Source organism: Coloeus monedula (genome assembly GCF_965178545.1).
Source record: "Coloeus monedula genome assembly, chromosome: 24".
Lineage (NCBI taxonomy): Eukaryota > Metazoa > Chordata > Aves > Passeriformes > Corvidae > Coloeus > Coloeus monedula.
Genome location: NC_138804.1, coordinates 809,207 through 823,072, shown reverse-complemented (window position 1 = coordinate 823,072; position 13,866 = coordinate 809,207). Strand labels below are relative to the sequence as shown.

General features: G+C 55.4%; 2 protein-coding genes across 2 annotated transcripts; both read right to left on the bottom strand.

Annotated features, from left to right (window-relative positions):
- Positions 1-468: 468 nt before the first annotated feature.
- On the bottom strand, positions 469-2,920 carry PAQR7 (progestin and adipoQ receptor family member 7; the record flags this gene model as incomplete). Its single annotated transcript, XM_082296658.1, has 2 exons — positions 2,846-2,920; positions 469-1,536 (listed from the first exon to the last, which is right to left on the bottom strand). The coding sequence occupies exon 2, from the start codon at positions 1,495-1,497 to the stop codon at positions 469-471; it is 1,029 nt and encodes a 342-aa protein (XP_082152784.1). The 5' UTR covers positions 1,498-1,536; positions 2,846-2,920.
- Positions 2,921-5,832: 2,912 nt separating this feature from the next.
- STMN1 (stathmin 1) lies at positions 5,833-9,746 on the bottom strand. The gene is made up of 5 exons (XM_082296673.1): positions 9,732-9,746; positions 8,180-8,250; positions 7,277-7,449; positions 6,345-6,536; positions 5,833-6,045 (listed from the first exon to the last, which is right to left on the bottom strand). The coding sequence occupies exons 2-5, from the start codon at positions 8,190-8,192 to the stop codon at positions 5,977-5,979; spliced, it is 447 nt and encodes a 148-aa protein (XP_082152799.1). The 5' UTR covers positions 8,193-8,250; positions 9,732-9,746; the 3' UTR covers positions 5,833-5,976.
- Between the last annotated feature and the right edge of the window lie 4,120 nt (positions 9,747-13,866).

The following is a 13,866-nucleotide window of genomic DNA, read 5'->3' as shown; positions in this document are numbered from 1 at the left end:
CCCCTCCTCTCCCCATGCTGTGCCCATCCTGCTCCCACAGGGTAAAGCACAGGGCCCTGCCACTGCATGGACAGCTCTGAAAAACACCCTCAGCCCTATAAGAGGAGCCTGAAATGATAATAAATTAATTTGTCACCTTAGTGGTTCAGACCTCACCTTGGTTTGTTTCCATGGGTTAGATTCTAACAGCAGCCAGACGGCCTCTCCTTACCTCATGCTGGGAGACCTGGCAGCTTCCCAGAGCCTTCCCCAGCCCATCAGGGCACACAAAACACTTTGTTCCAACTGTTTATTCAGAGGTGGACTGAACCCGTGTACCATTCTATGAGCAAGCTGGAACTTATGCTGGATTTAAAAAGCATAAAAAGCATCTCTTACTTTCATTCCCTATAGAAAGCACTTGCTGAGTAACAGCTCATGAAGCAGCATCTCGAGGCTTGGGGCTGGATTTGGGCTGAGCTCACTTCTTTACTCTTCTTTCTTCAACTTCTCCTTCACCCTCCGGGCCATGTAGGCGGCTGTGAGGACAGAGCAGGTGACAGTGAAGAGGAACAGGGCAGAGAAGTCGTGAGCCAGGTCCCCCTGGAGGGAGGAATAGATCTCCCTCCTGGACTCGTAGTCCAGCACCACGGCCTCGATCTGCGCCAGCGTGCAGAGCACCAGGAACACGTGGAAGATCTGGTGGCTCTGCCCGAAGAAGTGGCACTTCCCGGGGAACCACTTCTCGGGGTAGGGATGGGAGAAGAAAAAGGCCCCGATGAGGAAGAAGAGCACCTGGCACTTGTGGTAGAGCAGGGCCAGGTCCGGCCGCGCCGAGGTGCAGATGCGATGGACCACGGGGCTGATGTCCAGCAGGTAGGCCAGGCCCGAGGGCAGCTCCTGGCACAGCCGGCCGGGCAGCGGGCAGGACGGGTGGAAGCGGAACTTGGCGTAGCAGGAGCCGGCGCAGGACAGCCAGGCCAGCGCCGCCGCCGCCGGCAGGAAAAAGCCACGGATGCGCTGGTGCCAGCTGGGCTCGATGGCGTAGTAGAAGTGGCCCAGGGCGCTGCCGTACTGGTAAACAGCCACCCCCACGTAGTCCATGAAGAAGAAGCTGTAGTGCCAGAACTCGGACTTGGCCTGCAGCAGGTGGGCGAGGCTGCTGAACGTCAGGTAGGTGATGGAGGCGGCCAGGATGATGAGCAGGGGCCGCGCGTGCTCGTCCTGCCCGAAGTCCACGCGCTGCCAGAGGCGCTGGAAGCGCAGCAGCAGGACCAGGGCGGCCACCAGGTGTGACCAGACGTTGATGGCCTCGTTGTGCTGCTGGAAGAGCGTGGAGAAGTAGTAGCGCCAGGTCTGGCGCACGGGCCGGTAGCCGCCGTGGATGTAGGGCTTCCAGAACACCGGAGGCACCTCGGAGCTGCTGAGCGTGGCCGGGGCCAGCGGGCCCAGCAGCTGCGGGAGCTGCTTCACGTTGATGAAGAGCCGGCTGAGCTTCTCGGTCACCACCGTTGCCATGATGAGGCCAAAGTCCGGGTCCTCGCCGTGCAAAATTACCTTTGGGAAGGAAAGAAAGTTTTGCTGTGGGGTTTAGTAGGGATTTAAACATAAAAATCGACCAGCAGGGGCTGTTCAAATGCTTGGCCCTAGAATCCCCCACGACAGTGGCAGAAAGGAGGCTGAAGGGAGATTTAAGAAGCCCTGAGGCGCCTCTGCTGCACAGACTAGGTGGAGGAGCCCAGAGGACATGAGTATGGGGTTAAATGACACAATAATGAACACACCAGGACACAGCAGTGCCTGGCTCACTGCCCTTCCCTGTAGTTTGGGAACTGCTAAACAAACCAAGCATCTCAAACAAACCTCCCACTCCAGATTTCCCCTCCTGTAAACTGTTTGCAGGGTTTGTCCTTACAAATACCAACAAGCCATGTTCCCACAAGCATCAGGGTGACCTGCTCTGCCTCACGAGGGGCATCTGAGAACAGAAATAACCAACACCACTAACAGGGGCTGCAACTCCTGCATTTGGAGTTTTACCTCCTTTTTTCAGCTCCTGATTTTCCAAGCAGCTTCCCACAAAAATGTGGCTCGAGTGAGTTCATCCTGTTGCACTACTGAGGTCCAGCAGCGTCATCTTTGTGAGCAGGAATTTCCATATTTACATTTTGGAAGCTGCTGTCCTTACCCAGATAAAGGCAGCCCTGCCAGCTTGTTCAGCCTTCTCCTAAGAACTTATTGAAGAGAACATGTCCAAAATGAGATTCTCCCCCCACGTTACCTGCTCTTGCTCAGACAAGTCCTGAAGAAAACCTGATTCACTTCCAACTCCAGTGCTAATTTATGCCTCAAGCCCTGGCAAGTGCCATCATTTCAGGGACAGGAAAAGTTCTTCAAAGTTTGGGAACAGGAGGAGGTGGGGATGGGACTGTTTGTTTTTAAAAGCTCTCTAATTTCCTCATCAAAAACAGGCTGTAACTCATTCCTGCCTGGATCTGAGGGGCACAGATGCACAAAAATCCAGGCTCTTTGCTGCTCCATCTCCCTCCCCACTGCCCTTTGCCCACCTCGCCTGATTAGAGGCCCCACATCTCAAACAGCCCCCCCGGCTGGGGCAGCGCCTCACAAAGGGTGATCCCAACCTTCCCTTGGCCTCCCAAACCCTCCCGAAAAGCTGCGACTTTCTTGGGCTGCCAGGGAAAAATTCACCCCCTGAACCTCTTCCGGACTCACAGCTCCCGCTCTGAACCGAAACAGCCCCGAGTGCTGCCACAGACAGACGGCAAAAGTAGAACCTCCCAAGTTCAGCTGTTTTGACCTAAATTCCACGGGCAGTTCGGAAGCAAACACTGCCCGGAGAACTTACCTCGGTGCCAGGGCTGCCGCTGCCCTCGAGGACACCCAGGTGCAGGGGAGGGGGCTCAGCTCCGGCCGTGTCCGACCCCGTTCCGGCTCCCAGAAGAGAAATTCCAGCGGGAAAGGCGGCCTTGTCTCTGCTCGGGGAGATGCCGTGTCAGGAGCAGCGGGGAGCAGCCAAGCACGAGGCAGGAAAAGGAGCAGTGTTTACTTCAGCTCCTCCAAAACTTGTCGGAGCAGGACTTAATTTGCCGAGCTCTTCCCAGCTACCGAGCCTTGAGCAACGCTCCGTTATGAAGGGAGCACATCCTGGAAATCCTTCAGCTGCCTCGTACTCCAAAAAACACCCTCCGCCTCCCCACGAGCTGTCGATAACGCTGCCTCAAACGCCTGGCGTTTCCTCCGGAGCGCTTCCTTTCCCCAGCAGCATCCACCCCTCCCGCTGAATTTTTCTGTGATGATAAAGACTCGCCCCCGGCTGTTTACATCCCTGTTTGCTCCCGCCACACAGCGGCACCCAGCCTCCCAAGGCACAGAGAGCTTTCATTTTCAAATTACCACGGGTTTCCTCCAGCCCGGGGATCAGCCCCTGACCCACCTGAGCCCCCGCAGAGCCGCAGCTCCAGCCCTGCCAAACCCGGGCAGCGCAGGATCGTTCTCCCTCCCCGGGGATGCTTCCCCCCGCGGGGCGCGGGTGGGGATGAGGATGAGGATGAGCAGGGCTTTGGGCCCCTTCCCCTCGCGGTGCCCCCCGGGACCCCCAGCCCCGCCCCGGCACCTGCAAAGCGGACCGGACCCGTCCGGCCTCAGCCGCCGCCGCCGCCGCCGGGCCCGCCCCGCCCCGGCCCCGCCGCTGCCTCCGCCCGCTGCTCCGAGCCGCTGCCCCTCCCTTCGCAACCCCGACACGGCTCCAACATCCCTCCCTCCCTCCCTCCACAGGTGGCAGAAGCTGTGGAGCTTTTTTTTTGTCCTTTTTTTTTTTATTTTTAAGGAATCCGCTCCCAGCCCAGCCTTCCCCAGAGGGCCCCTGAGTTCTGTTTTCCTGCCCTGAGCATCCCCCTCCCTTGCCCCACTCTCAGGTCATTGCTGTCCTCTCCCTCCTCGCACCCCCCAGTCTCCCTCCCACCCCTCAAAATTCCCCCCCGGGAGCACTCAGAGACCCCAGACCCGGCTGCGGAGCCCCAGCTCAGCACAAGCACGGCAGATACGCGAAGCAGAAGGAAGAGGAGGGAACAGAAGGCCCCGTGCCGAGCTCTGACAGCTCTGGCAAGTTCAAACCTCACATTTAGCATCGCTTTGGGCTCCAACGCCATTTGGGGTTTGGCAGTGCTGCCATTCTCCTCCCCCACATTTGGAGAGAGGAGAAAAAACCCCACATGGCATTTGGGACACTATTTCTCAGCAGGTGACTACATTAAAATGAAGATCTGCGGGTTTGACTGCTGATTGTGCCTCATTTTGTACTCGGGAGCTGCTCCAGGGCTCCCTCCAGCCTCCATCACGCCGTGCCGGGTGTTCAGCCTCTCTCCTGGGTGCATTCGCACGCCTGGGCTCAAAGTTCAGCTCTGTTTTCCTGCGCTCACCCCGCCGGCCGGACCCTGACCCCATCCCCATGGCCTCAGCTTACACGATGCCGGACAGTGTCGGGACGAGCCGCCCCAAGCCCCAGAGCCGCCGCCTCCCTCCCCAGCAGGGAGCAGCACAGACTCTCTCTTACCTCGAGCCGCAGAGATCCGAACGCTCCTGGAAATCCCTCCGGGAACAGAGCCGCTGCAGCATTCCCGGCCATCGAGGAGGGCTGTGCCCCACTGCTCCTCTCGCGGATCAGCTCCAGGGTAAGAACAGCTCCGAAGGGCCCGGTGGGACACGGGAAAAGCTTCCCGAACTGAGGCTCCATCTCCATCACCGCCCACACGAGAGTCAAGTGGTCCAGGACTCCGTGAGTCCCTTAAAAAACCAATTCCCTACGGATTTTCCATCCTCAGGTGTCACCTGGGCAGCACCAGCTGCTCAGGGTATGGAGTTAAACTGGAAACAAAGCCGGGAACCGAGCCAGGGTCGAGGACAGAGGAAGGACTGAGCAAGTGTCCCTGAGACCAGCAGCACCAGTGCCACCTCCCCAGGGCTGGGACAGCCCAGGAGCTCCAAGGTGTTTTTTTGGGGAGGTTTGAGGTGCCTGTTCACAGCCCCAGTGCAGCCCAAGTACCCGTGGGTGGCCTTAGGGGAAGGGTTTGGGGTGCAACACAGCAATTTTTCCCCCAATCATCTTTCCTCAGAGCACGAGTACAGCCCCTCCCCTTTCTCACAGATCGGGCTGTGGCAGGTGCTGTGCTCTGCCCGGGCACATCTGCGTGACACCAAGACAGAAACGATCCCTCGCCCCAGGAGCCTTTCCCTCGGGGCTGCCCGACCCTCCCAGCACAGAGCAGGTTTCTGCCGTGCCCCACAAGGGCAGGCTGCCCTCCGTCCTGTGGGAACAAGGGCCGTTTGTTGGGGTGTCCCGGCGCGGGGAGGTGGCTCGGGGCCCTCAGAACACAAACACCCAACAGCTGACAAGGGCTGAGGTGTCACACAAAGCTCTGATTGTCACAGCCGGACAATGCCAGGCTCTGGGGCACAGCAGCCGTGCCCAGGGCAGCAGGGAGCCGCTCCAGACCTTTCCATCCACCCAGCCCTCGGCTCCTGAGGAAGGAACTCGGGATAACAGCACTGTGCAGCTTTATTGAGTCACTCGGTTACAGCAGTATTTTAGCAGACTGGGACAGTCAGAGATTTTTGTTTGAAGTGTAACAGATATTCAGCATGGAACAGTTACTACAGATTCCTTGCACAAAGGTCTTACAGAGCTGATACAGTACCCGCCATCAACCCAGGAGCGAGGGCACTGGCGTAGAAAAGGATGCAACAAGAAGAAAAAGCTACACTGGAAAAGACAACACTTTAGAAAAGTGACACATGGAAGGTCTCCCCTCTAGCCCCCAAAGCAAGTGTACAGTTTGAATCTAATTTTACAGTTCTACATCAGTTTCTAAGAAACTTAAAAACCAAATATATAACCGAACCAAAACCAAAGATAAAACCACTGGCCAGTACAGTCTTTGGATATTTGGAGGAGGGGGAGAGTCAGTTTCCAGAACGGAGTCAGTCGGTCTCGGCCTCGCCGGGGTCTTTCCCTTCTTTGTTCTTTCGAACCTCTTCCACATGCTTGTCCTGAAAAACAGCAGCAGGAAGCTGTGAGATCCTGGGAAAGGCTTCCCACACTCGGGGGACACCGAGTGGGTACAGGGTGCAGCTTTAGGGGAGAAGCTGCTCCAACTCCATCCCTCCCTCTCATAAAGAGCTGGAATTCTGCAAACCCTTTTGCAGATTTCATATCCAGACCACACCACCAACAGCTCTCCCACCTGTTCACAGTACCCTCCTCACTTGGATGTTTTTTGGGGGGGATTTTACCCACTTTTCCCAGCAGGGAGCATGGACGGCTCCCTTTCCCAGAGCTCCACACCCACCTTCTCCCGCAAGCGCTCCAGCTTGGCAGCCATTTGTGCCTCACGGTTCTCTTTGTTGGCTTCCATTTTGTGGGTCAGCTTCTCCTCTGCCATTTTGCTGAAGTTGTTGTTCTCCTCGATGGCTTTCTGCAGCACCTCCTTCTCATGCTCCCGCTTCTCTGCCAGCTGCTTCAGCACTTCTGCCTCGTGGGACTGACAAGACACAGGGCAGGCTCTGAGGGCAGGGCAGGGCACCCACAGGGGCCACAGGAGCTGCCCCGGCCGCTCAGAGGATTTTCTGCTGTTTGGCTGCAAACAGGAGCCCGGTGCTGCAGGACACAGCTCCCGGGGCTTCCCCCACCCACCCACAGAACCTGCAAAGCTCAGTTTCTGTCATTACTTGCAGATTTTGTTAAATGGGATCTTTCTGGAGAGAGAACATGGATTTTTTTGATGTTAACGTTGACGGAACTTTCCTTGAAGACTCTCCCTTCTCAGAGTGGTGAATCATTGGGATTCAGGTCAGGCTGACTTCAATCAAAGCCTCGCCACCCTCAAGGGCTCCAGGCTGCACCCCCAGCCACATCTTTCATCACTCAGACAATTTATTCCCAAACTTCTCATTACAGATTCACTGCTGCGTTTTCTAGGAGAAAATTAATCTGTTCTGGTGTTAATAGACAAGAAAAACAGCTTCTTCCTGAAAGAGCTGCACCTCTCAGCTACGTTTCCTCCCAGTTTTCCTTCAAAATCAGTTTGGAATCAAAGCCATGGTTCTGCAGACCGTATTAAAGCTTCCTAAGAGCCCCAGGGATTCCATTAACAAGTTCCACTAATATTCCACTTGACATTAAAAAAAAAACCCCCACTTATCCCAAGCAACAAATAAAAAAAGAGCCCAAAAACCCCCAAAACTGGCAGAGCAGAGCTCACTTCAGCTGCTCCAGATCTACCTTGCGTCTCTCCTCTGCTGCTTCCAGCTTCTTCTGGATCTCTTCCAATGACACATCCTTCTTCTTTGGGGGAGACAGAGGGAATTCTGCCACAGCCTCTTTCGAGGGGGGGCTGAGGATCAGCTCAAAGGCCTGCCCAGAGGCTCGCTTCTCCAGCTCCTTCACTTGGATATCTGGGAACGGGGGGAATAAAGCCAGAAAAACAGCATTTTATGCAGGAACTGGCTCAGGTGACACTAGAAACAGCCTTCCAAAATTCAGCACCACGAAGCTCCCTGAGGGAGGGCATCCAGGACAGGAGTTTTGTTTCCAGCACAGCAATACTGCTCAAAAATGGGGCAATTTTCTTTGCAATCCTTCCTCGATCCTACATCACCCAAGCACCTGATGTTTTATTTTAGCCTTCAACATCCCAAGCCACGAAAACAAGTTCATTAGCTCAAATCAAAAAATCATTCTCTATCCAGTGACAAACCTGAGGACGAATTTCCAGGCGTTTGCCTGGAACCCGAGAGAGCCAAGAACTAAAAAAATCCAATTTTTAGAGAAATCTGCAGGCAAGGCTTTCTCTCCCAAGCCTGCACCAGGCTCGTCAGCCCTGCACGGTGTCAGCTGCACCCGCGTGGTCCCTGAGATGCCTCGGTGACAGCCAGCTCTGCCGGTGGAGCAGATGGCTGCAGGGAGCTGAAGCCCATCTGCTGCCAGACTCCTCTTTTGGGGTGTTTTCACAACCACCCAGCTTCAACAGCCTCACCCAAGATGGGAGAAAAAGCCTGGTGGTGGCAGCTTATTTCACTAGATTCGGGTTTTAAGTTGTTCCCGAGGAAATTAAGAGGCAAAAAAAAAAAAAAAAAAAACCAAAAAAAAAACCGACAAGAGCATTTAGCACATAATTCTACCTACCAGAAGTAGCCATGGCCAAGAAAATAAGAGTCCAGAAGCCAACCCTGGGAGAAGGTCAGTCGGGTGGTTTCCTAGATAACAAAGAGATGTGCTTTTCAACAGCCAGCACAGGGATCCTGCTCCTTCTAATAAAAACTGCTAAACATAATTAGAGCTGCTAAACAAAAGGCAGTCAAGGTAGGTCACTGCAGTCAGTGATTCCAGGCATTTTGTGGGGCTGACAGACAGTGCTGGGAATACTGGGGAGGTTATGGAATTACTGGTGTTGCAGGATCTGTATGATATCCAAGCATCTTCAATCTGTTCTATTCCACCGTAATTAAGATACTCAAACAAAGACCCACGTTTTACCACGGCGCTGTGGGGATTTCACTGCTCTCACACACAGATAAGAGCTCTCCGAACTTAAAAATGACGCACTACAGGACAGCACAGCCAGGATTCCTGCTACTCCCTAAGGATCTGAAATGTGCGCAAGCGAGCTCATTTAAAATTCGCTTTTAATTGCGCAGCTCAAGTCAGATGCTTCACACCGCGGCAGACAGCGAGGGCGCACACCGCCCAGGACACCTTGCGAAAACGGAGCGCCGTAAAAAACCGCCACAAAACGGTCCAGCAACCGTCAAAAAAGAAAAGAAAAAACCGGTTTTTGGGGGGGGGGGGGGTGGGGGGGGTTTGAAGGGGCGCCGCTGCGGGGCCCGGGCGGGGCCGGGGCGCGGAGCGGGCGGCGCTGGCACCGCGCGCGCCCCCGGGCCCCGCCCACCCCGCGCCCGCAGCCAATCCCCGCCGAGGCGCCGGCCGAGGCCCCGCCCCCGTCCCGCCCCCGCCCCACCAACCGCACCGAATTCAAACCGCCGGGGAGAGCGCGCGCGCGCCCGCGCGAGGGGGCTCGAGGGAGGGGGCGGGGCCAACGCCAACATCCGGGCACCTGCCGCCCCCCGCCTCAGGTGCGGGGCCGGCCCCCCCCCCCCCCGCCCTGCCCGCCTCAGCCCCTCAGGGGCGAAGGGGACGGGGAGCGCTGGGGAGCGACATGGGGACAGGGGGCTCCGAGAGGGTCCCCCACGGCTCGATGGCGTCGGGGCGCGGTCGCCCGGACACCGCCCCTTCCCCAGTAACAATGGCGTGGAGGGGAGGGGGCGCCGCTGCCGCGAGTAGGGCGTCGCCCCTCGCTGAGGGACAATAGACACCCCCTTCCCCTCAGCTATCGGGGCGCGGAGGAGACAGGGACACATACGAGGAATGCCCCCCATTGTCTCCCTTCCCTTTGTCACCGCGATGCCCCAAAATCGGGCGGCGACGCGATGCCCGCGAGCGGGGACAAAAGCGACCCCCGCCTCGAGCGCCTGCGAAACGCCCCGCAGCCCCCCCTCACCTTGACACCCACCCTCGGGACCACTCCGCCGCCCCCATCAACGGGGCGCCGGACCCCCGTGAAGCACCGACATTTCCTCCCTCCGCCTTCTCAAGGCGCGGAGGGCGCGGCGGGGGGAGCCCCGCGGCCGCGGCCCGCCCGTGCCCGCTCCCCGCTCCAGCGGCCCCGCCGCGCACCCACCTGCCCGCGCCGCCGCTCCGGCCACACTCAGCTCGCGCCCGCCCCGCCGCGCACAAAAGCGCCAAACAAAGGCACGTGACCCGCCCCGCCCCGCCCCGATTGGCCGAGCCCGCCGGCACGTGCCGCCCGTTGCGGGGAGGGGGGGGGGCTCGCGCCCACCCCTCACAAGCGTCCCCCCCCCCAGTGGAGGCCCCCCCGCCCCTGGCGCGCGGGGCATGCCGGGAGTTGTAGTTCGCGCCCGGCCGGGGGCGGCGGCCCCCGCGCTTGGCCCGGGCCGGGCCGGGGGTGCGGGGCCGAAACGCGACGTCCCCCGGGCCCCAGGGACCTCCCCGACCCCCAGAGCCCCGCGCTGGGATCCCGCTCCTGCCCCCAGAGCTGCTGGGACTCCCTTTGTGTCTCGCCCCTGCGGTGGGGAGGACAGGGGCATCAGGGCTGGTGCTGCGGCCAGGGGTGTCCGACCCCACAGGGGGAATGGTGGGAGTGGAGCTGTGGCTGGGATGACCAGAGCTGCGGCCACCTCGTGGCCATGGTCACCTCAGATCCATGGTCACCTCAGAGGCACAGCCACAGATCTTCAGGCCGTGGCTACCTCGGAGCCACAGCCACTTGCCTTGAGACCTTGGTCACCTCTCAGACGCGGTCACCTACATAAGGGCATGGCCACCTTGGGGCCACAGTAACTTCAGGGCTCTTGGTCATCATCGAGATCACCACCATGTCCCTTCGGTTACCTCGGGGTCACAGCCACCACAGGACAACCCCAAAGAGACCCCGCAGTGTTTTGGGGGCCAGGCCACCCTCTTCCTTGGGGTGACACCAGCGAGCCCGGGCACATCCAAATAAAACATCATTTGTGCAGATTCCATGGAATGGGCACGGTGGCTCCACACGGATCTGCCCTAGGAGTGTTCCCTGTCCCAGGATAACGCCGCTGCCAGCCCCAGAGGAGCGTTTCACTCCCAATCGTGCTTCACACACATTCACTCCATGTCCATATGTTCCACACAAATGAATCCCGTGCAATTCCCGTGGTGGTTTCCACGCTCCAGCCACACCAAGAGTCAATCCACACAAAAGGCAGATGGACACACAGCAAAATCATCTGCTACAACCCCAGCCCAGCAGCCTCCACACCCACAATCCCAAAAAAAGGACTTTTCTGGGACCCCCCCTTGTCGTGCACCCTCTTAAACCCAAGGATTTTGCACCCAAAAAAGAGGAATCCTACCTTGCGGAAGGTTAATATTGTGACAGAAAGGCAGGAAGCTTTCAAAACAGAGATTATTTTAAACACTTGCCCTGTTTTTTGCTGATCTGACGTCTATTTCCATGGAAACCACATCCAGCCGCCGAGCTGCTAGAATTGGGAGAGGCTTCTGCCGGAGTGGGCATGGGAAGAGCCATTTTCCAGCTGCGTGGTAGAACCTTTTCGTGGGATTGACGGGATCCCAGGTTCAAAATCTGAAACCTGAAGCGGCCTCTTGGCCCTTTGGGATTGTTCCTGGCAGCTCCGTGGGGCTCCCGGCTCCATCCCAGGGAAAACACATCCATGTCCCCCGCAACACACGTGTTCTCCAAGGAAACGTCTTGAGTGCTTGGATGAAACGTTGTGGGAGACAAAGCAGCCAAGAGCCCCTGCCACCAGGCTGTGTTTCACTTTATCATTTATTAATTATCGCCCGTGCAGCCCAACAGTGTGTTGGAGGCTTTAATATTAATGCTTTTGAGTCAAATCAATGAGCTTATCCTGGGATGATCCCTGGATTTCCCAGAGGAAACGAGGCTTCCTGGGCTTGGGGCTTTTGGTCTGGTACCTGTGCGAGGGCCCTGAGTCAGTGCTCACCCCTGGGGAGAGGAGGAGGAAATTCCCTTTGCAGCTTTTGAAGGAGGGATGCAGGCTGAGATAAAGCTACGAGCCATGCCAGCGCTTCCCAGCTGATTGTCTGGGGAAAAAAGGAAGGAAAAAATGGAAGAAAAAGACCTGACTGTAGCTTACCTTCCTCTGCAGATTGGCTTAAAAGCCAAAAATATTTCCTTCGGGTAAGAACTGTCTTATGTAAGAGGCAACTTATTGACGAGCTGGGAAGAGGATTTGGGACCTGCTCTCAGCTCTGGCATTTTCCATGCCCTATCTTTTAGGATGAGGCTCTTCCCCAACCCCTTTACAACACCTGCCACCACCGGTTTTGATTTGAACCAAAATCTTTGAGCTCTGTTGTGATACAAAGAGAAACAAGAGCTCCCAGCAGGTGGAAAGACACGGAGGCAATCTCATTTTTGACCTTGTTGCAAGAGTGGTTTTATTTTGGGAACATTTCATAAACCCTGTTTGTTTATGTGGCATTTATTTTTGCCTGATCTCGAGGAGAATGGAGTATATGAAAAGCTTTTATTTAATTTGCATTTGATTTGTGTTTATTGACACATTTAGTGCGGTTCCAAGCAGACTCTTCCCTCCTCAGCATGTGGCTGTGGTAGTTTTTATCAACTGGATTCCTTACCACCAACAAAAGCTTTTTTTTTTTTTTGCTTTAATCCCAGTTTTACCACTAGAAGAGCAAGCAGCAGTGGGAGAAACATCCTCCACACGTCCCACTTAGCCCCAAAACGGGTTGGAGAAGAAAAACACCGTTTCAAGCCCGAATTTAACATCAGAATGAATTTCCGGTAGATGAATTTATGCCTTTTGAGGAAAATAAAGGATCCCAGCAGGACCTGCAGAAGATACTTCCAGAGCAGAAAGGACAAAGGCTCTGTAAACTGGGAATATGACCAGTGGCTGTGGAGAATCCCAGCTGGTGATAACAGCACCCACTTCAAATCGTGTCCCCTCTCAGTGCTCCAGGGGGGTTCAACCCCACCAAAAACCAAACCCGAGGCCCCTCAGCTCTGGGTGAAACACAAAAACCCAGGTCTCAGCAGAGGGCTCCTGGTACGTGTGAATTTAGGACGTGACGTGATCAGATTTAGCCCAAAGATTAAAGCCTCTCCTCTGATGTGCTTATCAAAACACCCCACAAAGAGACTGACATAATTAGGTGACAACTCAGCCCACGGCAGCTCTTTTAACTTGCAAAAATATTTAATCTCCAATAAGAAAATGTGGTTTCTGAGTATTAAATTGCCAGCCTTAAGCACTGGTGGTGGTGGGGGGACTGACAGCTTATTTGTTAATCAGAGGATGTTTTAGAGCACCTTGGTTAGTGATACTTGCAAGGGTTTGCTAGGGCTGGCAGCAGCCCTGAATTAGCAAAGTTTATTTTAAAACTAGAAATCCAGTATATTATTTGACCTGAGTGGATCAGTTTAAGAGATTTAATAGCCAGCCTGCTGGGGGAAGCAGGATTTTAAGAGGAACTCAGAGGTAGAGAAGGGCTCCAAGATTCCTTTCAATCCACTCAATGGTCTTAGAGGTTTTTTCCAACCTTAAAAATTCTTGATCTTCAGATAAAAATACACTTTAATCCAAATGAAGCCGAGGAGCCCACGGAACTGAAGAACAAACCAAGACTTTTAGGGAGTGTCTCCCTCACAATGAAAGCTTTTCCACAGGCAGGAAACGTTTAAGGTAATTGATATTTGTTTACTGGAGGTGTTTAGGCTGGTACTATATTTATGCTGAAAAACACCATTAAGAAAATGTTCCCTTCGGAATAAATTTGCACTTCCCAATGTGCTGTTGGAAATAATGGAATTTTTGCGAATCAGACAGGTTGTTTTTTTGAGAAATTCACTCGGAATCTGTAAATTCCTCCCTTAAATGAGACGAGGAAAAGCGCTGAGCACAGATGGCGACCGCGCCTGCAGCCACAGGGATGAAAATATCAATTAATTGCTTTGATATTGGGGCAACAGAGCCCTGAAATGTCCCGTTCACCCCTTCAGATGCAGCCACGGGGCTGCATTGCCTGATAGCCAAATTCTGTGGTGATGGGTGTGACGAGGCTCTGGAGAACAAGAAGAATGGGAGATACGAATGAAATAAAGACAGAGGCTGCAGGAACACTGTTCCCCTCCTAAAAAATACCCAAACACTCAGAAAGGGCCACAGACCCTAAAATAAGGCTGGGGGTCCTCACCACGAGCAGCTTCATCCCCACTGCAGCAGGGTCTGGTTTTTCCCCTAAACTGATCT

Excerpts from the sequence above, each read along its gene's own strand:
- STMN1 (XM_082296673.1), bottom strand. Across the intron at positions 6,537-7,276 it reads CAGCAGAGGAGAGACGCAAG|TCCCACGAGGCAGAAGTGCT; the intron begins GTAGATCTGGAG and ends GTGTCTTGTCAG. Across the intron at positions 6,046-6,344 it reads TGGAGCGCTTGCGGGAGAAG|GACAAGCATGTGGAAGAGGT; the intron begins GTGGGTGTGGAG and ends GCTGTTTTTCAG.